General features: G+C 43.2%; 8 protein-coding genes across 8 annotated transcripts; 5 read left to right on the top strand and 3 right to left on the bottom strand.

Moving 5' to 3' along the window:
* Positions 1 to 476: 476 nt before the first annotated feature.
* Positions 477 to 3,260, top strand: EAE98_001170 (uncharacterized protein; the record flags this gene model as incomplete). The annotated part of the gene is made up of 3 exons (XM_038948787.1): positions 477 to 704; positions 768 to 1,556; positions 1,761 to 3,260. The coding sequence occupies 3 exons, from the start codon at positions 477 to 479 to the stop codon at positions 3,258 to 3,260; spliced, it is 2,517 nt and encodes an 838-aa protein (XP_038815053.1).
* Positions 3,261 to 4,170: 910 nt separating this feature from the next.
* EAE98_001169 (uncharacterized protein) lies at positions 4,171 to 6,982 on the top strand (the record flags this gene model as incomplete). The annotated part of the gene is made up of 3 exons (XM_038948786.1): positions 4,171 to 4,591; positions 4,640 to 4,855; positions 4,905 to 6,982. 3 exons carry the CDS (start codon positions 4,171 to 4,173, stop codon positions 6,980 to 6,982), a joined length of 2,715 nt encoding a protein of 904 aa, XP_038815052.1.
* Positions 6,983 to 8,884: 1,902 nt separating this feature from the next.
* Positions 8,885 to 9,666, top strand: EAE98_001168 (uncharacterized protein; the record flags this gene model as incomplete). Its single annotated transcript, XM_038948785.1, has 2 exons — positions 8,885 to 9,068; positions 9,119 to 9,666. 2 exons carry the CDS (start codon positions 8,885 to 8,887, stop codon positions 9,664 to 9,666), a joined length of 732 nt encoding a protein of 243 aa, XP_038815051.1.
* A 1,014-nt stretch (positions 9,667 to 10,680) lies between these two features.
* Positions 10,681 to 11,557, top strand: EAE98_001167 (uncharacterized protein; the record flags this gene model as incomplete). The annotated part of the gene is made up of 2 exons (XM_038948784.1): positions 10,681 to 10,944; positions 11,000 to 11,557. The coding sequence occupies 2 exons, from the start codon at positions 10,681 to 10,683 to the stop codon at positions 11,555 to 11,557; spliced, it is 822 nt and encodes a 273-aa protein (XP_038815050.1).
* A 4,031-nt stretch (positions 11,558 to 15,588) lies between these two features.
* On the bottom strand, positions 15,589 to 17,003 carry EAE98_001166 (uncharacterized protein; the record flags this gene model as incomplete). Its single annotated transcript, XM_038948783.1, has 2 exons — positions 15,589 to 16,143; positions 16,197 to 17,003. The coding sequence occupies 2 exons, from the start codon at positions 17,001 to 17,003 to the stop codon at positions 15,589 to 15,591; spliced, it is 1,362 nt and encodes a 453-aa protein (XP_038815049.1).
* A 197-nt stretch (positions 17,004 to 17,200) lies between these two features.
* Positions 17,201 to 18,857, top strand: EAE98_001165 (uncharacterized protein; the record flags this gene model as incomplete). The annotated part of the gene is made up of 2 exons (XM_038948782.1): positions 17,201 to 18,553; positions 18,603 to 18,857. 2 exons carry the CDS (start codon positions 17,201 to 17,203, stop codon positions 18,810 to 18,812), a joined length of 1,563 nt encoding a protein of 520 aa, XP_038815048.1. The 3' UTR covers positions 18,813 to 18,857.
* Positions 18,858 to 19,141: 284 nt separating this feature from the next.
* Positions 19,142 to 20,760, bottom strand: EAE98_001164 (uncharacterized protein; the record flags this gene model as incomplete). The annotated part of the gene is made up of 6 exons (XM_038948781.1): positions 19,142 to 19,961; positions 20,027 to 20,104; positions 20,167 to 20,252; positions 20,303 to 20,432; positions 20,497 to 20,595; positions 20,675 to 20,760. The coding sequence occupies 6 exons, from the start codon at positions 20,758 to 20,760 to the stop codon at positions 19,142 to 19,144; spliced, it is 1,299 nt and encodes a 432-aa protein (XP_038815047.1).
* A 406-nt stretch (positions 20,761 to 21,166) lies between these two features.
* On the bottom strand, positions 21,167 to 23,225 carry EAE98_001163 (uncharacterized protein). Its single transcript, XM_038948780.1, has 7 exons — positions 23,109 to 23,225; positions 23,021 to 23,060; positions 22,840 to 22,969; positions 22,046 to 22,793; positions 21,908 to 21,992; positions 21,433 to 21,849; positions 21,167 to 21,359 (listed from the first exon to the last, which is right to left on the bottom strand). The coding sequence occupies exons 1-7, from the start codon at positions 23,118 to 23,120 to the stop codon at positions 21,286 to 21,288; spliced, it is 1,506 nt and encodes a 501-aa protein (XP_038815046.1). The 5' UTR covers positions 23,121 to 23,225; the 3' UTR covers positions 21,167 to 21,285.
* Positions 23,226 to 23,526: the final 301 nt, after the last annotated feature.

The raw sequence follows: 23,526 nt of genomic DNA, 5'->3' as shown, positions 1-23,526 counted from the left end.
AGACTAGGCAAGGCAATCTATTGACAAGATCCGGATCCGATAAAGTTATCACAAATAGTGAGGGTGTAGGATAAGATCTTGAAGTTGGATGAGAAATGTTGATGTATATGTATAATTCGATTTGTTCGAATCGATTATAGGGAAGTTGCTGCTTTTCAATTTTTTAATGATGATGGCCATATTTATTGATATCTATCACGTGCCCACGTCTAGATTTCGTTGCGGATTTTCTTGCATCAAATGTTGAGCACGGCTCACCCTGCGGCACTTCTCAATTAAGCTCAAGGCTAAGGAAAAATATGCTAGAGTAGCTCCGCTGCGGATATCCTTCCTAAGAAAAAAATATTTTGATAATCGAACATCCTCATTTCTTAACTTGCGAAAACGTAACTCTGCGCCGTCATAGTCCATCACGTCAAACCAATGCGCTGATAAGTTACGAAAAGCACAAACAGTTACAATATCAACGTTTCAACATGGCCTCTTCTCGTATATTCATCAAGGGACTTCCTCCAAATATCACTGAGGATGAATTCAAAACGCATTTCGGTGCGAAACAAGAAATTACAGATGCAAAGTTGATCTCTCACCGAAGAATTGGTTATATTGGATACAAAACACCAGAAGAAGCTGCAAAGGCAGTCAAATACTTCAACAAATCATTCGTACGAATGTCAAAAATTGGCGTGGAAATCGCCAGACCTGTAAGTGATCCTGAGAAAAAAAGAACATCAAATTGTGAAGAATCTATACTGAGATCGTGAAAGATATCAGATGCATCTTTACCTATATCGAGGAAAGCACAACGTGAACAAGAACGGGAAAATAACAAGCTGCGGCAACTGAAGCAAGAGGCGGATGCAAAAGTCTCTGAGAGCCTGAATACTGGAACCAAGCGGAAGCGAAGCGATGTCGATATTGCAGACCCCAAGCTACAGGAATTTTTAGAGGTGATGCAACCGGCCTCGAAATCGAACGCGAATATGTGGAAAGCTGGGACCATGGATGCTGATATGGAGGAACCGCCAACGAAGTTGCAGGCCATTGAAGTGCCAGAGGAGGAAAGCGACGACGAATATCAGTCCGTACCTAGTAAGGCTAAGAAGGCTCCTGCAAACCCCATCGAATCAAAAGCGCCTGTTGCACCGATTCCTTCAACTATTGTTGCCGACAGTGCAAACCAAGCGGATGAGGCGATGGTCGATGCACCTTCCAATGACGTTGAAGCCACGGATGATGATTGGCTGAGGAGTCATACGAATCGTCTATTAGATATAGTGGACCCGGAAGATATCATTCCCAAAACACAAAACTTAGACGTCAAGGATGTTGAAGAGGTGGTTGCAGGAGAAACAGAACCCAATACAGCAATTGAAGATACGGTTGTCGACGAAGCACAAGTCGTCGAAGAACAGACGGAGAATTCACCTTCAGAACTGGATGCGACACTTGAAACGATCAAAGCAAGTGGACGACTGTTCGTGCGAAACTTGCCATACAGTGCAACAGAGGATGACCTGCGGAAGCACTTTGAACAATACGGAACTTTAGAAGAGGTAAGCAACGAAACTTGTTCGCATGTTTTCTTTTCCTCCAAGCTTTGTGATGAATATCCAGATAGGGACAGCTTATGCTATAAAGCATGTGATGTGAACTGGACGAATATTTTAGTAGATGCTTCGTGTTTTCTGAAAGCTACCGTCAGCCATTTTTTGTCTGTTTTGATTTGTTTCCGTAGAGCTCACTGACCAAACATTTAGATACACTTACCAGTAGACGCCAAAGGTGCCAGCAAAGGATTTGTTCTTGTACAATACACAGACCCAAATGCTGCTGCTGAAGCATATCATAATGTCGATGGCGAACCTTTCCAAGGAAGGTTACTGCACATATTACCTGCTGCAGCTAAACGAGACAACAAGCTAGACGAGTTTGCGATAGCAAAGCTTCCCTTGAAGAAGCAAAGACTTCTCAAGAAGAAGGCCGATTCTTCTTCTAACACATTTAATTGGAACTCTTTGTATATGAATCAAGATGCAGTCAATTCATCGGTGGCTGAACGTTTGGGGGTATCGAAATCCGAGCTTCTTGACCCAACTTCGGCAGATGCTGGAGTCAAGCAAGCCATTGCTGAGACTTCAGTCATCCAAGAAACTAAATCGTACTTTGCGAATAATGGAGTTGATCTTGATGCGTTCAAGAAACGTGAGCGTGGCGATACAGCCATCTTAGTCAAAAACTTCACCTATGGCATGACTCTAGAAGAACTTCGGAAGATGTTCGAAGAATTTGGTCAGGTTATTCGTGTTCTCATGCCCCCGACTGGTACGATCGCAATTGTTGAATTCGCACAGCCAACACACGCAAGAGCAGCATTTGCAAGCCTTGCATATCGACGTATGAAGGATACTGTACTATTCCTAGAAAAGGCGCCCAAGGACCTCTTCACAGGACCTCCACCTGCTCAACCGGTGGCAACAATCAACAGGAATGCGGACAACGCAGCAGATCCTAAATTATCAACATCTGATCTGCTCGAAAGAGATAGTGGCGTTGAAAATGTGGATACAACTACATTGTTCGTCCGTAATCTTAACTTTAGCACTACCAGTCAACGTCTCACGGAAATTTTCAAGCCCCTTGATGGCTTTTTATCGGCACGCGTTAATACAAAGACGGATCCAAAGAAACCTGGCCAAGTTCTTAGTATGGGTTTTGGCTTCATCGAATTCAGAACTAAATCTCAAGCACAGGCGGCAATCAAAGCAATGGATGGATACACACTTGACAATCATAAATTGCTGGTCAAGGCGTCGCACAAAGGAGCTGATGCTGCTGAGGAGAAAAGGAAAGAGGACAGAGCTAAGAAGTTGGCAGGCAAACGTACAAAACTTATTGTCAAGAATTTACCGTTCGAAGCTTCCAAATCGGATATTCGAAAACTATTTGGTACGTATGGGCAGCTCCGATCGGTGCGCATGCCCAAGAAATTCGATCACTCAACACGTGGTTTCGCTTTTGCAGACTTCATTACGGCTCGTGAAGCGGAGAATGCACTAGAGGCTCTCAAGGATACCCATCTTCTTGGCCGTCGTCTAGTAATCGATTTCGCTTCCGAAGAAACTGTTGACGCAGAAGAAGAGATTGAAAAAATGCAGAAGAAAGTCGGATCTCAAGTCAACAAAGTTGCCTTACAAAATCTTACCGGGGGAGGTCGCAAAAAATTCAATATTGAAGGGAACGACGCGGATCTGGATTGAGGAAACTTATTGTAGGTATTTACCAATAATTCGAATATTCTACTAAGATCAAATTCCCTGGATATATTGTTCGCAAAAATGGCAAGCGTCCATCTCCCTTGCCGAAGCTATACACAAATAATTCAATGGCACCCCTGCACAGGCAACCCTCGATTGAAACCCTTTCACAATTGAATGGAAGGGAAACTATTTACTTAAATCTAATATTGGTGGTCCGATATTCAGCACTATAGGGATTATTTGTTGCAGTAAGTTTGAAGGTACCTTTTTGAAATGATTTCGTCATCTCATCAAGTTCTCTCTGCCCTCAATGGGCGCCAGACAAAGATAAGGATTACCATCATTGTATGTAATGATTATTCATCTCCCCTTTGCTATTGTGCTTGGAGTGTTCATCACAATCATACTTGTAGGCTCTAGAAATATTGGTACTGAGGAAATTACATGCTCGCGCAAATGAAGCATTCCTCACGTTGTTGTGACTTTCCCCGCAACCTGATTTCCTTACGTCTGTGAGATCAGAGGTGGGGCTATTTTGGTCTTTGAGCTCTGTAAGCTTTGTGGCGTTTGCAAACGTTTACCTGAGCTATCAATGAAGGTAGATCTGGCTGATCCCCATCGAAACAGCCCTGCATCCTGGCCATATACATTCAATCTACTTTGCTTCCTTAATAAGCCGTCAGGGCATCTCCTACTTCATTCTTAATCTGTTGACATTCCCTTGTGCAACTTCATTCTAAGCTTTCCGCTGCCATTCCTCCAAACATTTTTTACTGTAATCTTGATTCTTCGTCGAGCAAATACGCATTTTTCCTACACAGCCTACCTCGAATCCTGGTGCAAATGCTTCAGTGACTGGAATTTCGAATCCGTCGAAGCATTCTCGAATCTAAATCGCACCATCTAGTCGATGGAAGATCCTCGCAATATTTTGCCATCAGGATACACATCGCAACAGCTTCAACTGGACGATTCCAGTGGGCTGTCAAGGCTCAAAGAGCCTCTTTCGGATTCTGCAGGTAACGCTCAGCTTCACGACCTGGCGTCGGGGAGCTTGTATCATGATAACAAGAGGCATCACATGAGAGGCCAAGAAAGGTCAATGTATTCTATGCCTACTCTGCCATCGCAGCCTCTGCGCCTGCCCGCCGGCAATACATTGGAACTTCGAAAGCGGCACAACCGGCAACAACGTTTTAATAGACATAGTAACCGCAACCCTATAGTTGATTCGCCTCAGTATCAAGCATACCGAGCTCGAGCAAATCGGGATGGAAACACCCAAGGTGATTCGAAGTGGCCGGTTGTTCTTGAGGATGCATTTCTTGATGGTTAGTAGAGTTATTATCAACGTGAAATAGCAACTGACAAAATCTAAGCTCTTCTTGCCATCCCTTATATGGGAAGACGGAAATTTTCTTTCAGGGGCAAGCCTCATGGTCGGAATGAGCTCATCAAGGAATATCTTTGGATAGCATACAAGAATACACTTCCTCCGGGGCAGCGTCCAGATCCAACGATGATGCGTACAAGGAAGCAGGTATCTAGTCACATTCAGGTTTTGAAAGGGTTCCTGACTCCTCATCCTGCACTATGTAAGAGGTCTACAGCGAGATATCTGAAATGTAGTCTAACGCTTCTTAGATCAACGTCTCTTTCCTCCGAATAAGGGTCCTAAGAATGGCTTCGAGGATTCATTTAAAAAGGACCCCACACTTATAGCACTCTCGCAAGGTCGGCTACCTAGTAAACGCCACGATCAATATGACGCACTCAATCAAATAATACTCAGTAACCATCATCCTATGAAGCCTGCTGCATTCTGGTTGCTCATGACACCATTTGCTGTGCCAAATGAACGAAACGGGGTCATGAAAACCGAACAAGATCTTCGAAGAGATGGTCTAGTGCTTCATAGATATTCGGGTTTGTCGTCATCGAAGCCCCGCGGAAGTCTTGAATCAATCCTTCACTGGCGACAAAAGTTCCCTCACTTGGCACAATTGCATTCTACAAACGATCTGAACTGTGATATCATCCATATGGATGTGTCGTTGGATCTGATGAAAACTCACGCTCCGGATAATAGTGAGCTATTGACTCGCATGGAGGTGTCCATACCTGGCAAGGATTTTGCTGGATCTAATTGGCAGTCTGTGACAAGTTTAATTAAACCTGCGGATCTTTACGGTGACCCTACCAGAGATCCTGTGTTAGAAGACACGGCGTTGCCAATGACTGTCCTTGGAATGTCTGACAGCGAGACCCGAATCAAAGTCGCCATACCTGCTGAGACTTGGGCATACACTTTTACGCAGCTCATGAACCTTCATTTTGAGATTGAAAAGAAACGTCTTCCACAATCATATGGTGGGAATGGATTAAGTCGCCCTTCAAACTCTATTCGGGAATACGTTGATCAAATTTCAATGTATCAAGAATTGCAGTCTTCAGCCGGGGAACGAATGCCATTTATCCGGCGAGCCATTCTTATCTGGACATTTCATAAAGCTCGCATTGGAGAGGGAAATGACACCACCTGGCGATATGTCGACCCCGCTCCACCACGCCACATGTGCATGTCACCACCGCCACACCCTCACCAGAATCTTCCCAATCTCGAACACTATAATACCTGGCCCGAATCACCTCTTCATCTCCAGCAACCTAATCTTCTTGACTCCTTTGTTCAAGGCCTTGCTACCCCTCCGCACACAGCTAGTCTTCAATCTCCCTTTGATACAAGCGGCTATACATATTCTGCTCAGCATTACGACATGTCTAATGAAAACATTAGTTTCGTGTCTCATGCAACTGTAGACAGCGAATCAACACTGGTAAACGAAGCCGATCCTACGAATCAAATCGATAATTTCCTAAACAATTCCGCAGGGGTCAATATGGGAGCTTATGGGGATGTGAGCGGCCATTTTTATGGCCATATACCTGTTAATACTGTCAATTCTAATGAATCCTTCGATGCGGATCCAGCGTGGGCAAACTATTCCGTACCGGCTAGTACCCCTTGGGAACAAAGTGAGGAAAATAAGGGGTTGGCTTGGCCAGATACAAGTACACATATTGAACCTTCCAATAAACACGCTTGGAACAATGATACACAAGAGGAGAAACAAACACAGAGCACATGGAATGGAGATGACATTGATGTCAATGGTGTAAATGTTGACGGAAGGGACAACATGACGGGTAAACATGCAAATGAGATGCCTTGGTCGGATGTGGTGATGAGTAGTAGTCCGAACAAACAAAACGGAAATGGATATATTGAGAGTAACATTGAGTCAAAGTTGTTACCATGGATTGAGCAGGCCACCGCAGAAGAAGAAGCCCAGGCACAAGCTAGGAGAAATGCTGTGGACTACGGGAACGGTGTTGAAGCTGTGGATATGAGTGCGGACGTTGGTGCAGATGTTGGAGTTGATGTTTCCGGTGTGAAAGTGCGGATGGAAGAGGAAATCGCCGCAGAGGATATCAGTGAGCGTGAAGACAACATTACGAAAGAGGAACAATTCGAACATCACGATCACGATAGGTTTAGGGATCATCATGTGCATCATGAACACCATCAGCACGAGCAATTGGAGCAAGCAGGATGGCCGCGTAACGGCGAAATTAATGGCGTTGGGGTTGGAGTCAACGTCGGACATTCTAATGGATACGGTTTCGAACATTTGGAAGAGAGCGTGTCGGTAAAATCCTAATTCTAAAACAATTCAGCCTCACGCTGTCCAATTTTTTGTAACAAAAATGTTCATTTGGAACTTCCTTTTTTTTCGAGGCAGGCATGGGTTTGAGTCGGTTTGTTGGAATGTGGAAACTCTTTTCTTGGGATCTAGCTTGTTTCGAATTCATTCATTCAATTACTTATTTCTATCTACAAATAGTTTTTAATATTCATTTATTTTTTTGCTTCCACTTGCTTTCTTTGATGCATGGTACAAATACAATTTTTAAAGTAATTTCCTGGACTCGTCCGGATTCGGTGAGGCCAGGAGGTTGCTGTGAGGTGAGGTTTGAAAGGGGTGTGCATTGCCTTGCTTGGTGTTGCGACCTCGCTTCGGTTGGGTTTACTGGTATTATCCCTTTACTTGGAGTAATGATTGCTAGTTTACCTTGTAGCACTAAATCTTTTGGTGGGTAATTGGGAATCTGATTTTAACAGTGCTTGTAACGAAACGAGCTACGTTAGAGAGGGAAATATATATATAACATGATATTTTTCTACTGTGGTTCTACCTTCAAGGTCAAAAGATTCGGAATTACTTTCCACGAACGGGAAGGGGCAAACTTCAATTAAACATACAGGTGCAGCCCAGATTTTCTCATGCTATCATGTACCTTTCGCAAGTTTGTCTTCTCATAATGACAACAACATCGAGCATAAATACCTCCTCAAAATATTCCAATCCAGAAACTTACTCATCAACAACTGTATCAATTGATATCCAAACATTCTTTCACAATGGATCTAGACATCTTCGTTAACGTGCTTTGCGACAAAGGCACCCGCTTCCCATACAACTATTCCGAAACTCACATTTCAGAAACACTCCTCTTCGTTTACCTTCGAGAAATAAGTCGTCTTAAAGGAGCTTCATTGGAAGAACAATCAGAGGCAATAAGTCTCCGGACTTGGGAACATTTATGTAAGTATCCGAGGTAATGGAGATGTGAGTTAACAGCTCAATTGATAATATAGTTGAAAGAGGATCGTATCCAGAACCGACATGGTTATATCATGCCTCTGGATCGAAATCGAAAGAGGAGAGCGACGTGCCAGCTTTTGTCTCTGCACCAACAAATACTTCCTGGATGTCGAGGGTGGAGTTTTTGAAGATTGAGATGGGTGTATGGCATTATTTCGGCCTTGTGAGTATGGGAGTGCTTTTGAGTGGACTTCTTGGAAGTTCCCGTATGAGGAATTTCGTTGGTCAGTGGGTGAAGTGGGAATTTTGTAGATAGGATGTGAATGGGCTTTTGTTTTAATGGATGAAGTGTGTTATTTCACAATGGTCGGATGGAGATACGCAGGCTTTGGGTTATATGGAGAACTGATGGCTTGAGTTTTTTTTGTTTTAGGTGGATACTGTCAGAGAGTCGACGTTTTTGTGTGAGTTCAGATGTTACTATGCTCTATAGTGTGGTTCAGCCAGTGTTCAAGTATGTATAAGGTAGATTCGGAGTATCGTGTCGGCTGCACAAAAAGTAGTATTAGACTAGTTACAGCATCCCATTAAAGAAATAGCAGGCCTTTCTTCACTGTATCGTTGCACGAATCGTTACTCGCAGCTGAAAAATTAGAGCTTCATATCAAAGCTACTCCTCTAGTCAACAAATTGTTAACATTCTGTTTGTTGCTTCTGTTTTTCTGCGGATGGACGCGAAAGGTGAGTGGAGGCGAGATCTGTGATCGGAACAGCTCTCCTCCCAGCTTCCATGCACCCAGTCTGAACAGTTGAATCCAACTCTCTTATTTTCAAAAGTGAGTTGATCACCCGAGACTGAATTGTACTTTTGCCCACTACAAAACTTCTTAACTTTTCACATCGAACAATTCAAACCCCAAAATCACAAACTCATTAATCGATTGTCGATCTATCACAATGGAAGTTTACAAAAGCGTTTACGATTTGATGCTCTCCAAAGCAATTGGCTACGGCTACGTTGAACAACAAGTTCTTGATATTCTAACTGAAAGTCATGATCGGGTCGAACTAAGCATGTTCAAAAATATTCCAGATGCGGAGAGATATTGGATGGCAGAGCGATGGACCTGGGAGACACTTTGTTAGTATTTCTTGCCCGATCAATTGATGAAGATGCTAATAGTTTCGCAGTTGCCGATGAGCTGGATAAATTTCCAGGAGAAAAACCCAAATGGAAGAGAGTGACCAATTATTTAAAGCACAAATCACCAGCGGCGGGAGAAACACCAAAAAACACTCAGGTCGAAGCCAGTGATTCATCTACATCGCCGAATTCAAAATTCAAAAATTGCCTTGCTGCGCGACTACAGAATCTGGGCGGCAACACTTCTGAAGTTAAAACTTCTGTGCCAAAAAGAATTATTTGCGTACATACATCTCGCGAGGCATCTAGCTGCATAAAAGCTACAAAACCAGCAACCAAACTGCCACCAACTTCATCAACATCGTCTCCTTCACAGATAGAGTCAAACAAACGACAGAAGCTCACAGAAAACTCTGAAGTCGCCAGTGAGGAGGATCCCAAGCTTCCGGGAGGACTTTCGACCACATCCTCTCCACTTGCAGATGTAAAACGCCAGAAGAAAGCGCCAGCCCCTAAAACTAAGAGAATTTCGGTGACCGATGGACAAGAGGTTCAGTGTACTTCTGCCATTCAGGAAACCATTTCGAGGATATAACTGAGGATGAAACCAAGGGCATTTTGGCAAGTGAGTGACAATCGAAGATGGATTGGGAAGAGGTTTTCATTTCGATCTACTCTTTTGTTCGGCGGGGAGTTAACAATATCTGGTACGCAACAGAAGATCATTCTATCACTTGAGTTGTATCGCTGCAATTAGTTGAGTCACAAGAGATCATGGCATCGACATCACCGTGATAAGTGACAAAAGAGTCTAGAGACTGCTCATTCAGACCTTATCACATGTAATGCGCAGACTTATATAGAATAAAACTATTTCTTGCGTTGAAGAATACTGTCTTCTATTTGTGCTGAATAGTGTGCATTTACTCGAGATGGATACGCTTATAAACGGCGAGCTTGTGAGAATGATGTTAAGGAACAATTCATCTGGTGTTTGATGATACACGTGTTATCTAGGACAGCAATAGCTGCATCACTAGATCATATAATCTATAGAGCTTTTGCGAGGATCTAGAGAACTGTGGGATACGAGTTGGCTGTCTCCTACCTGGAGACACATAGTCAGGCTCTCTGATGTCAAACATCAAGAAGTCTACCTAATGTGACCGATTCGAACTTGTTTCGATGTGAGGATGTATGTAATCGGCAGAACGTACCGAGGACAAAATAAAGTACGTGTTGGACTAGAGATCAATGGCTGGATACATTTCCAATGATACTTTACGGCCCAACTTTAAGAAATTTCGAAAATGGAAACGGACATCACAGGTGGGCAATTTGGGGGCAGTCAAAGGAAGCGAAGGGGTGTCACTAGTGATTACACATGCCACGAGTCACCCTTGTAAAATATAAGTGGATACTGCCACTAAGGCCACTCTACTTTAATTCTTTCATCATCATAAGGCTGAAAAGGCCAATCTGGCATTTGCTTTCACTTCAAACTTCAGTGCATTGTTCGAATTCGATGTTCAACGACCGAATTGCGACACAATCAGCAATTTAAGTGGAACACTAACTAGAGATTCAAAATTCCGATCTGAACGTCGCTATGCTCTCTACCGGTTTCACAGATGTGCCAGTAACGCGCAGCCTTGTCTATGGGGTTATCGTAACCTCACTCCTCGCTAGTATCACAGATTCAAAGCATTTTTTCTATATACAAGCAGATCCTCATCTGCTACGATATCATCAACTATGGCGGATGCTGAGTTACCAATTATGCTATACCAATTCGACAGAAGTATTTTTTGGCGCGATAACATACTATAATATGAGAGTGGTGGAAAGATTATGGGGATCTCGTAGATTTGCTGTGAGTTTTTCATTCTTTCATCTACCATGAATATCTGCTGAAAGTAAATTTATAGTCTTTCCTGATATTATCGTTCTGCTTCACCTCGATAATATCGCCAATCTTGCTCATCCTTCTACGACCCCTTTCCCTCTACGCGATAAATTACCTACCCGCAGGACCAACGGCTCTTATATTTGCTATCCTAGCCCAGTACCATGCCGTTATTCCGCATCAATACAAATACAAAGTTGCAGCTACCTCTGCACCTATGACCGAGGAGAATTTCGTAGGAGTTACATTCTCGGATAAATCATACATATATCTCCCCGCTATTCAGCTGGGTCTTTCCCAATTTCCAGGCTCACTGATATCTGCAATGGTCGGCTGGATTATTGGCTATTGCTGGCGAAACGATGTACTACCTACAGCTTTCACGCGATGGAGATTACCAGGCTGGATGGTGGGCGTTCAGGTCAAGAAGAGAAGTGAAGGGTTTGAAGGAATGAGGAGGAGATTGGAGGGAGAAAATACAGTGGCTGCTACAGGATCGGATGGTCAGTCGGGTGGAGAAGTTGGAAGAAGGAGAACTCTGGCGAATCAATTTATTGACCAATTTAGAGGAGCGCCATGATGCACCGTTTAATTAAAAATCTCAATGAATTTACTTTACATCCATTCCTGCTCCAAGCATATTCGAACTGCCGTCAAGCTGTCGATGATCACAAAAATCTGTGAGCCATCAGGTACTCCCGTCTGTGCAGCTTTAACCGAAAGCTTGATATCGACCATTGGCAGGGCTTTCACAAGAGTCTAAGAACAGATTTGTAGTTCCGCGAAAGACACTTCATTCTACAATAAAAGGCATTCAGGCGGAGGTGATAAGAAGTTGAAACCAGCGTTATGGAAGCATTTCAAATATGTGCCCGTTTTAAAATTTAGCTCTAGCTCTTATTTGAATACAATTATAGAATCTATTAATGTCCCACAATCATGCAATTCCCAGCTGCTCAAATTCATTATAGCTAGTACAGTATCAAAAACACACAGGTATCTTCAGTGCACACCATAGTGTTACTGGGTGAGGTGAGCAACAAATCTTTCGAACAAACACAATGTCGGAAGTGTATTTGCCATAAAGCTTTGCGTCATTAGAGTAGCGAATGTACTGATCTATGTACCACCGCGGGACTAAAGTCAAGATGAACAGCCTCATAGGCGCGAATCCAACCTTCCTAGTGTCATGTTGGTTGCAGAACATATTCTTTTCACTGCTTCGACTTATACTTCAGGCCTCACTCTTTAGCTTTTTTTTATATTTCGACATTCTAAAGCGTTCATTTTGCAATACATTTAATAAATCTTTAGAGACTTACAAGGGCCGTATATTTAATATTCTACTACCTAGGTATCTACAGTATAACTTCAGCTCAGACCAATTCGCTAAACGTGACGTGTTTAATGGAGAAGCGATGTCAGTTGTTGTGCGAAGCAGCGACTCTAGTCTTCCAGTTGCTATAATAGCTGGACAGGCGACCAGTGTCGGGCACGGATAGCGACATTGTCAGGTGCGAAGGTTATCATCTCGAGAGTCTGGTGTGGGAGTTCAGTTATCCAGTGGAAAAGTCACAACTGTTATTGTTTGTAAGACGGTGTCTGCATCTGCCAGTGAAGAATGCATCAAGAGTTTTGAAGTTGAAACTCCTGACACGACTTCATCAACGGATGCAGTACCTATCAGTCAAACTGGGTCGACTTTCTTGGGTTAATGGGATAATTCGAGACACAATTCTGCGGTATCGAGATTGTTGAGTTGGGTTTTGATTGGATGCATTAGGATTTTGGTCCTCAGATGAGCAATCAGCAATAAGATATGTATATGTATAAGTTCGGAGACTACTAATCTTGAAGATATCGCGAGTGGAAACAACCCTAACATGTAAAAGGAGGAAAACAATAGAACTCTACGCATGTTCGCGGGGTGTACAACGGCACGGTATGAATTGCTCGAGTCATTTGCTACAACCATCTACTTCCAGAGCCTGGAACAAGACCCTTGCTTCGAGAACAACTCGCAAGGTATGCTTCGAGCTCGGTTTATTTACCCGTTCAGTTTGTAATTGCAAGTTCTTCATGATAGATCTAACGGTCGTGCAGGGGTATGGATATGATTATGCTTTCTCTCTTCAACTCTCACGAGCGCGATACCGATGATTGGGCTTCCTTTTTTCAAGCTGCCGATCCTCGTTTTGGAAAGCCAAGAGCGTGGATTCCAGAAGGCAGCAATTTAGGCATCATAGAAGCGGTGTGAGAGGGGGATAGTAAGGGCGTACAAGAATAATTATCAGCCTCTGTTATGCTTGGACGCAATAATACCTACCACTGGATACTCTCAAAGCTAATGGGCCTGCAGTTTTCACAGAAATATCAACAGTATCAGAAAAGAGATATAAGATGAAGTGCAGAACTGTCTGCAAGTGTACGAAAAGAGCTTGTGATTGAAGTAACGTGCGGAATAATGCATTCAAATGAGAGCATTTTGTGGAATGTGGTTTTAGTAAAAAGAAACAACTTCCCTCGGATATGTTGCAGCATCATCAAACGATTGAAGTAGATTCATGCAAATCGAAAATGTATTTCTTCAAGCAAAACCTTATTGTGATGCGATTTGCGGATATGCACTGCGCTGTTCTCACATGAAGTTTGCTTCTTCCAAATTTAATCGCTCCCACCCTCTTCGCGACGCCGTACTGCTCGCTTAGCTCACCGGTGACAAACCGACCTGTTCTCTTACCATGTTGTTTGCTTTTCCAGCTAGCTGTCTGCACTGGCGCTGATTAGGATCATCCTTGAATTTGAGTACATATTTTTCTTATCGACCTGTCTGGGCTCATCCTCTGTGTTGGGAACCATGATTTGGAAGCTAAATATCAGGGATTCGCATGATTGTTGTTGTTGGTTCAGCAATCAATGCTACCTCGTCGGAGATGCCATTTTCATTGGCTTTGCAGGGGAATATACCCCGAGGTTATTTAATGGCTAGAATCTGACGTCAGGACTGCTGAAGGGATGGTGTATGAGAGAACAATTCTCCAAGTGGTGGGAAGTCTGGGGAGGTTTGTGGTGATTGGGTTAGCTTAGCTGTCATGATTGATTAACAAAGCAGGTAGCTGTACTGCACAAACATTTTCAACATTTGAAGATAACATTTTACACAATACAAGTTTATCTCTGGTTGGAGATGAAGCGTTTTTTCTTAATTGACAAGAATTTGAGGCGATCCATTATTCGCGGCAGTTGTGAGGTAACCTCGCGTAACGAAGATCGCCCCATTCAGGAGGCTTTAAAAAAATAAAATGTGGGGGCTGATGATGCAAGTCCCAGATGACTCCATGCGAGAATTGCCTGCGAAAGTTGGTGACAGCCCACTACAGTCTACAAGTCTTCATGTGGCACGGTGCATATTTTAGGGTTCTGAGTGTCATCGAGTGCCTGCGTCGTTCCATTCTGTGACCAACAGGATCGAATAGAGGAACTTCCCCAAACAAATTGCGCGACTGTGATATTTACCGGCTTGAATTTTTCAACCTCACAGAAAAACGAGCACCTAGATAACGTGTGATTCCTTCCTAATGCAAGGCCTTCTTGTAAAAAAGTTTACGTACCATGAACTGCAAGAAAGCGAATATAGAGATTAGGTGCAAGTCAAGCAAGCTTCGGTTCGGTGCGCAAAGTGAAATACGAGTGCAAAATATCTGCACTGTGTAGGTAGTATCGTTGTCGACCTATCAACAAAATGTGGGAAATATCCCCATTTTTGGAAAATCTCTTGTACCTAGTATTTTCCATTTACTTCTCCCTTCCAGGCTGAGCAGACAGAGGGAAGTAAATAGATTGACTTCATAAAACGAAATTGCTTGAATAAGTTCATATTTTCATGCTAGAACCATCGGCAACACTCGAGGCGACGAGTAGAACTTTAAGTATAAAGCCCCAACGCAATGCACCTTTACCAAGATCGATCAATTTCTTTACAAGGTTGCAGGTATATAGGTATATGATAACTTTATGGCTGCATGACTACATACATAGAGAGCTTTGCCGCATATCATGTTAGCCGGATCAATCAGAAAATATCTCAAAAGTGATTTTCGTTATACCAGAAACATAACCTTACAAAGATACGTTTGGTGTCCCAGTGTTCTATGTTTGTTTTCGCGCTTGTTGCTCGGATCCAACGGAACTACGGCATACGTTCTATATTCTCTATCACACCAAAGCTATCCTTTATTCTTTGATGCGAGAGGGGCGAAGACGGGGTCGGAAGAGTAGGTGAAATGCCTATCCTTCTATGCAATTCCTGTTTGTTCTTCATGAATCTTGTCGTCAACGCTGAGTTCTAAGAAACGACTTCGTGTTTCTACTTCTTCAAACGAAGAAACATTATATTGCCTAGACGCGAGAAGCAAAGACCTAGTAGGTTTCTTTGGAACAAAGTTGAGTAATAAAGATCTATCATATGTTCCAAATTTGTATCACAGAATTGGAAATAGGCTGATTGCGTGACCTAAGTTGGATATGTACGAATGAACTTTTAGCTCGTGAACCCCTGCTGCCACACATTTCTTTGCAAAGAGTAACAGTTCGATGAGCTCATGAGCATATTCATTCCTCGGTGGGTAGAAGACGTAAGTGAGCCAGCAAATCCTGGCTGTCATGTTCCTCCTCCAAGCCCAATTCTCCCACCTTCTTCCAAAATTTACTCAAATGCCTCGTTCCGCTATCACAAAGTATAGTAACCACCGTACTCCCCTTCTCCAATTTCAACGCTGTTGCTACAGCTGCCACACAATTGACAGCACTGCTACTTCCAACAAAAATGCCATCCTTCTCGACCAACCACCTCGCCATTTTGAGTGCTTGCAAGTCTGTCACCTTTACGGCATCATCGATGATTTCTCGCCCCGCTTCGAAGTTCTCGGTTAACCGATTGATTCCAATCCCTTCGACGATAGTATCAACCTGCTGCCGACGTCTTGTGCCTTCTTTCTCGGTTGAAGAGAACATGACGCCATGCTTGACTTTGTTGTAAAGGCCGCTTCCCTCTGGATCTGCAAGTACGACTTTGAGATCTTGTCCCATAAGTTGCTCTTGTTTTAAGTATAGTGCTACACCTGAGATGGTTCCTCCTGTCCCAGCACCGGCCACAAATGCATCAATCTAAACGTCGTCAGCTAAATTGTGTGTGAGATTCTAGAGGTTTGATTGCTTACATCACCTCCCGTCTGGGCATAAATCTCAGGTCCTGTAGATTGAAAATGTGCCCGGTAATTTGCACGAGACTCGAATTGATCAGCAAAGAACCCTCTACTAGAATCTGTTTTGGAGGCCGTATGTTCCTTCGCTCTTCGTCTTGCCAGGTTGACGAAATGTTCAGTAGAAGTGATAGGTGCTGGGGTTACTCTTTCAACTGTGGCTCCCAAATGATGTAGAAGATCCGACTTCTCTGTGCTCTGGTCATTGGGCATACATATGTATGCTTTATAACCTCTGGCACGTGCTAAAGTTGCAAGTGAAATGCCAGTTGATCCAACTGTGCCTTCATAAATAGTGTCACCTCGGCCAGGTTTCAGAAATCCTTCCTCTTCCGCCATCATAATCATATTCAAGGCTACTCTATCTTTGGGACTTCCTCCTCCGCCATTCAAGAACTCCGCTTTTGCAAGAATATTGCATCCTGTTGCATCGGAAAGACTCTTGATCTTGAATAATGGTGTATTTCCAATACATCCCTCTATTCCTTCTGGGATTATAGGTTTCGGCAATCCGACAACTGATTTCCGAGTACGGTCTTCTAGCCTTAGTGGGGGTAGGTTAGAGCCAACCGGTCTTAGATCAGATGCAGATGAATCAGATGCAATAATTCCAGTTCCAGTTCCAGTTCCCTTTCGCCGTCTTTGATATCTTCGTTCCAAATCAGGATAAAAGTCTTTGAAACCCAATGTCAACAGAACTCCTGCGACGAATGCAACTGCAACTGCTGCAGAACCATATGCCTTGGGGTGGTTGCTCAGAGACATTATATCCTTGCTATTCTCAACATCATTATCTCAATCATGAGTCGTAAATAAATTCATTTTGTTGATGTGATTTTTCACAGGTCAACTCTTTCAATATCCTTGCAAAACTTTGCGAAAGAAGCTTGGACCAACCAGAACTCAACACTGCGACAGAGGTCCCCCAAGAAACACACAGAAGAATTTAAACACTTCTGTCGATGGATTCCCCAATTGTGGCACAGCTGTTTCGGCAGCTATTCCGACACAAGAACTGTGAGGTTTTACGTTCTCATTCTTCGTTGTCTCCTCGAGCATGGAATGGGCATGGTTCGCAGTTGAGATGTTTGTCGACCACCAGTAGGAGGGGCAGAGGAGTGAAGGAGACAAGCAAGAATGAAAGCCATTGGCAGCAGAGAACGGATATCTTTCCGATAGATATGATGGAGGAATTCAATAAGTATCCCATGGTTACAGCGGATCAGTTGAGGGGGAGGAGAGAAAGGCCAAGGCGTGTGAAGATGCTCACACGAGATTTCATTGAAGGTATTCACAATCCAGTCGTTAACATGCCGTGTGATTATCTGACACCTTCCGCAGATAGTTTATACAATCCTTCTTATGGTTATTTCTCCAAGCAAGTCGTTATCTTTACTCCTGGCGAGCCTTTCGACTTCAACTCCCTCGAAGATGAACCAGCCTTTCATCGTCTCCTGGGACAACGATACACCGAGTTTGAGGACGAGTTGGATCTCAAGTCTCCTAATGAGACTCGCCAATTATGGCATACACCAACGGAGCTCTTCAGACCCTACTATGGTGAAGCTATAGCCCGGTATTTGATCAACAATTACAAAATATCGCAGTACCCATACCACGACCTCATAATCTACGAAATGGGCGCTGGAAATGGTACTCTTATGCTCAATATACTCGACTATATTCGTGCCACAGAACCTGAGGTCTATGCCCGCACAAAGTTTAAGATAATTGAGATATCCAGCAATCTCGCATCGCTACAAAAGTCGCACCTGTTACGGAATGCCAATTCTCGAGGACACTCATCTAAAGTCGAGATTATCAACAAATCAGTTTTCGAATGGAACCAGATAGTTCCCTCACCATGTTTCTTCCTCGCCATGGAAGTTTTTGACAATTTTGCCCACGACTCTATTCGATACGACCCTGTTACCGAAGAACCTCTCCAAGGCACCGTCTTGATATCCAACACCGGCGACTTTTACGAATTCTACACTCCCACCATCGATCCCATAGCATCTAGATTCCTTCGCGTACGACACGCTGCTACTAATGGAAAATACCCACACCCCCTTCCGCAGAACAGACTAGTGAAGACTTTGAGAAATAATATGCCATTCGCTCCGAATCTCAGTCAGCCAGAATATATACCCACGAGACTAATGCAGTTCTTCGATATTCTGGCCAAGTATTTCCCGGCGCATAGATTAGTAACAAGTGATTTTCATTCGCTGCCGGACACGATCAAGGGGGTCAATGCACCAGTTGTCCAGACAAGATATAAAAGAAGAACAGTTCCTGTTACGACGCCTTTTGTGAGCATCAATATTCCTTGTCCCTTTCATCGTTGCTAATGGCACTTAGGTGCATCAAGGATACTTTGACATATTGTTCCCTACCGACTTCGCTGTCATGGATAATGTATACAGAGCCATCACGGGAAAGTTCACACAAGTGTTATCACATGAAGAATTTTTGAACCGATGGGCTTATGTGGAACAGACGGAGACCAAGAACGGGGAGAATCCTCTCTTGACGTGGTATAAGAATGCTAGTGTGCTTACCACTGTATGAAAACAAAATACCAAGTAAATGTGCACATTATAAAATTTCCTATCAGCGCATGATTTTTGATAATTGTTGATCTTTTATTCATGATATGTGACAACTAATCTTTTCTAGCTGGCCACTGTACACCCTTCCCTCATTGGATAAAAAACAGAAAGAGATCAAGAGAAAGGTGCATGCTCTGCAGAGTCGAAGATAATATTGCTCCAGCAATAGAAGCCCCAACCTTGCTACTCCAACACCTATGAGCTTAAGCTCATAGGTATAAATGTATTCGCAAAAAGCAGCCCAATAACTCCAGTTTTACATCTTTCTGTCGCATGTCACAATTTACTTCATCTTCTTGTGTCAGCACACATGTAGAAGTCCGCAATTTCCTCCTTCAAATCCCAAGCCCCTTGTAGAACTTGTGCTCGCTCAGAGGAATTCATCTCAAGCATGAATTTGAAATTGTTCTTGTCTTCTTTTAAGTTGAGCATGTTCCATTCCTCCTCGAGCCTTGTTTGTGTAGCGCTGAGATATTTAATGTCTCTGATAAACCTTTCTTCTTTCCCACTCAAGCTTACACCCATGCTTGATCTGGCGAACCGCTGGAGTTCTTCCAAAGTCTGGGGAGGGTCGGTTGAAAAGTACACGTTTGTAAGTTGGGCGACGGAATCTCTCTCTTGTACAAAATTGAGTACTGCAAAGGTAGGATCATCAATCCTAAGATCTTCTGCGAGTATATTAATGAATCTGTCGGTCACAAGCTTCCATTTAGAAGCATTTTCGGTAGTCATGGCGTTCTGAAGTAGTCGTTGGCCTTGTTGTATCAGGCTGAAAAGTTTATCGATTCTTTCAGTAACAGTATCGAATTGAGACCTTTGTTGCTCGATCCAATCTTTGACTGTGGGAAAGAGAGATTCAAAGGTGTTGCTGATGTGTTCACAATTCTGGTTGGATTCAGTGTTGTCAAGCTTGGTTTCGTACTTGTCGCTGCGTTTCTTAGGGGTTTGAGCTTCGGAAGTGTTGTGTGGATTATTTTCGTAGTTTCTCTTGGGGTTGTGGTATTTATCATGAAGAGATGCGGAGCTACTAGAGATAGAACTTGATCTGGGTTTTTCGTGGTGTGCAGAGCTAAGATGTGCTAGTGCGGGACTAAGTGTGATGGGGACACTAAGTTTTAGGGCTAGTTAGAGCTTAAAGTCTTGATCAAAACCCTTAGTGAGTATCTAGCTCACATCTTTGCATCGATGGACGTGGTCTCATTGGTACCAGAGGGTTCTGGTCCACTACCAGCAGATGGCGGTGCTGATCCCCTGTATCCATGTTAGTATTAATAAAAGTATCGTTTAAGCTACAAAAAATGATCGAAACTTACGACAGCGTCACTGTTAAGCCCTCAAGTTGTTTCCTAGTATTGGGCGTTTCAGGAATTCTTTTGTTACCCTTCTTCGATACAGCAATCTCTCTGCACGGCAATCAGTCTTAAATGCGCTACCACTTTCCAAATTCACCTGCCTTTCCATGAAAACAGTTCCTCGACTCTTGCCATTGTGCTCTGTTCGTAGGTGAATTGATTCCATGCCTCTATCATTGCGTTGGCGCTTTGCTGGCGATACTTGTTCCTTCTCGTTGCTTGGTTTTCTGGTTGAAAGTGTCAACGATGTCAAAACGAACTTCAACGCCCCTATCTGGTTTGGAGAATTACCGGATCGATGGAGTAATAATCGAGTTTCTCTCCACTTCGTGATGATTTCGTTTACGAGGACTGTGAGAGGACCATGGCTCTAAGGTTTGGTCGTCGACACTGTGCAGTTGAGACGATTAGTGCTTTTATTTCAGAATTTTAGACAACAAAAGGTGTTCCAGAAGATCGTTGCACTCACTCGGAATCTTGCAGGATCTCTCTAACGGTGACTATAGGCTCCTTGTTCCTCACCGCAAGGTTCGAACTCCACTCTGATGTGTCCATTTGTAGCTTATACTTGAATAATAAAGAGTAAAGTTAGTGGTATAATGTTATAGTAAGCAAAGGCAAAGACAAATTCTTGAATTTCCCTTTTGATATCAGTAAGAGGAGTCTCAGGAAGTGGACATTTTAAGACCAGAAATCAGGGAAGGTTGATGCTTAACATATCCCGATGCGGAATAGGAGTAGAGAGAAGCGCTCTTACCACCTCAGAAAAATAATATTTAAGCTACTATCTCACATTTATCCATGCTAAATATCTTGTCCCAATACTTTCCTGGCCTCTCGAAGCTAAAAGAGGCACGAACTGTCAAATCTCACGAAAACTTCGAGCTTGTTTACTGAAGAAATTTCCATAACACAAACCAACCAGCCACACAGAAAGTATTGCGAGGCTCTTATACAGTTGAAAATTTTATAACAAATCTTATTAGAGCTCTGGATTCTCGGAATAAATTCTTATTGCGATAAAATAACAATCATTTCTGCCAAATGCGCCCTGCAACCCTTCTGTCACCTGCTCATTGCTCAAAGATTTGACAACTCTGCAATTTTCTTCTCTATCCTGGTTGCCAAGTCATCATCGACCTTCCTAAAGATCTCTATAAAACAACATCAGCTTCACATTACTCAACAGCCTACACACAAAAAGACACAAAAAGACACAAAACTTACCAATAGCCTCCCTTCTAACTCTCTCATGCTTGACATTCGCTAGCTCTCCCGCAACATTGCCCACCAAATTTTCCTGCTGACTTTCCTGTTTTCCCAGAACCTCTCTCCAAAAATTCCGTGGCTGTACAAAATCATCATCTACAACTCGACTCGTAAACGCCGTCACTTTTCCGCTCCAAAGTTCGTGTTGAATGTTATGCACAGCCTGAGCATTGCGATTCGCAGGAGCAAGTGGAACGAAGCTTGATCGGACATAGTTTGGGTCGGGTCCATAGTTACCGTTGATTGAAGAGAGACCATCGCGTTGATATGGTGTGTAGACGGGGCAATGAGGAGCGTTGGATTGGAGTTGCTGATAATTTGTGCCGAGCCGGTAGCGAGCGGCATCTGGATATGAGAAAAGGCGGGCTTGGAGGACTTTCGAAGGGAGTGGTTAGTGATTTTTATAAGTGTAAAGATAGGAGTAGAAACTTACCTGGATCTGCGGATGGAGCAATACCTGGAACCATATTTGAAGGCGAGAAAGCTGCTTGTTCGATGTCTACAAAGAAATTGTTTGGCTACATGTAGATTAGCAAGAAATTCAGAGTAAAAAGGAATAATTATATCTCACATTTCTATTCAGCGTCATTTTACCAAAGGGCCGCAATGGCACTTCGCTATGTGGCCATACCTTGGTCATATCAAACACGTTCCAACGAAACGATTCCGCATCTTCTGGATCCATAACTTGAATACTTGCTGTCCAGCTAGGAAACTCTTCACGTTCGATAGCATTAAAAAGATCCAGTTTATGGTGATCTGGATTTGTTCCTGAGAGCTTCTCTGCCACGGCTGCTGTATTATTCTTCACTCCTTGATCCGAATGGAAGTGGAATCGTACGTATTTGAACGTGCCATCTTGCTTAGTAAATTTATAAGTATGTCCACTGTATGCGTTTAGGTGTCTCAATGAAGCAGGAGTTCCTCTATCCGAGAATAGATACATGATTTGATGTATTCCTTCCGGATTGTTGTTGTGGAAATCCCAGAACATGTCAGCATCTGGGGCGTTTGTTCGTGGATGACGTTTATGTGATCGGTTTAGCGAAGGAAATTTGAGGGGATCGCGAATGAAAAATACAGGGGTATTATTAAAGACGAAGTCTTGGTTTCCCTCCTCGGTATAGAATTTCATGGCGTAGCCTCTCACATCTCGCACAACATCTGAATACCCTCTCTCTCCTCCTACTGTGGATATGCGCACCATGCAAGGAGTCTTCTTTCCAATTCCATTCAAGAAGGCCGCTGAAGTCAAATCCGAAATGTCGTGAGTGACTTCAAACTCTCCAAAAGCACCAGCAGCTTGAGCATGAACTACTCTGATATTCATCAGTGGATTTCTTTGAATCGTTTCTTGATACATACCTCTCTGGAATTCTTTCTCGTGAAAAATGTGCAAGCGTTTCAATTAATTGTGTATCTTGCAATAACACAAGGCCTCCTAGACCGAAAGTGTTCAATCGCAATGAAGTCGTCGGATCCGCGACTGGTACCCCTAAGATATTTCAGCATTATGTCGTTCAGTACATATATGTGGACAAAGTACCTTCGGCTAAAGTGTAAACAGGTTTTTCGGGGGAACTGAGCTGCACAGAGAATCAGTCATGTCCAAGATGAATCATTAGACTTCAAACCTTAGATGCCATTATGTGGAATCAATTCTTGTATTGCAATGATAGATAAATTACGTCTGAGGAAACATGTGTTTGTTGTAGAGAGATCTAAGTAAAAGTTTGATGCTTCGACTTCATACATAGATAGAGGAGCTAGAAATACTTTATATCCATTCCATACCTGTCTGAATGCATGCTACAGATCTACAAATGCGAGCTTCGGAAAGCGTCAACGGTGTATCCATGGAAAGTCAAGGTACTGAGTGGCCCTTGTCTTCTTCTGGAATGCGTCATTCAAAAATATGTATATCGGATACCGGTATCTTCTCTACTCGACCAGCAACTGAGGATAACTCGGAAAATGAACGGCTTCTCCTTTGTACGGCATGCTGTAAGCTTCAAATTAGGCATGTTGTACAAGAAGCTTAGATGATGCAGC

Source organism: Botrytis deweyae (genome assembly GCF_014898535.1).
Source record: "Botrytis deweyae strain B1 chromosome Unknown BDEW_002, whole genome shotgun sequence".
Classification (NCBI taxonomy): Eukaryota; Fungi; Ascomycota; class Leotiomycetes; order Helotiales; family Sclerotiniaceae; genus Botrytis; species Botrytis deweyae.
This window is presented reverse-complemented; position numbering and strand designations above follow the sequence as displayed.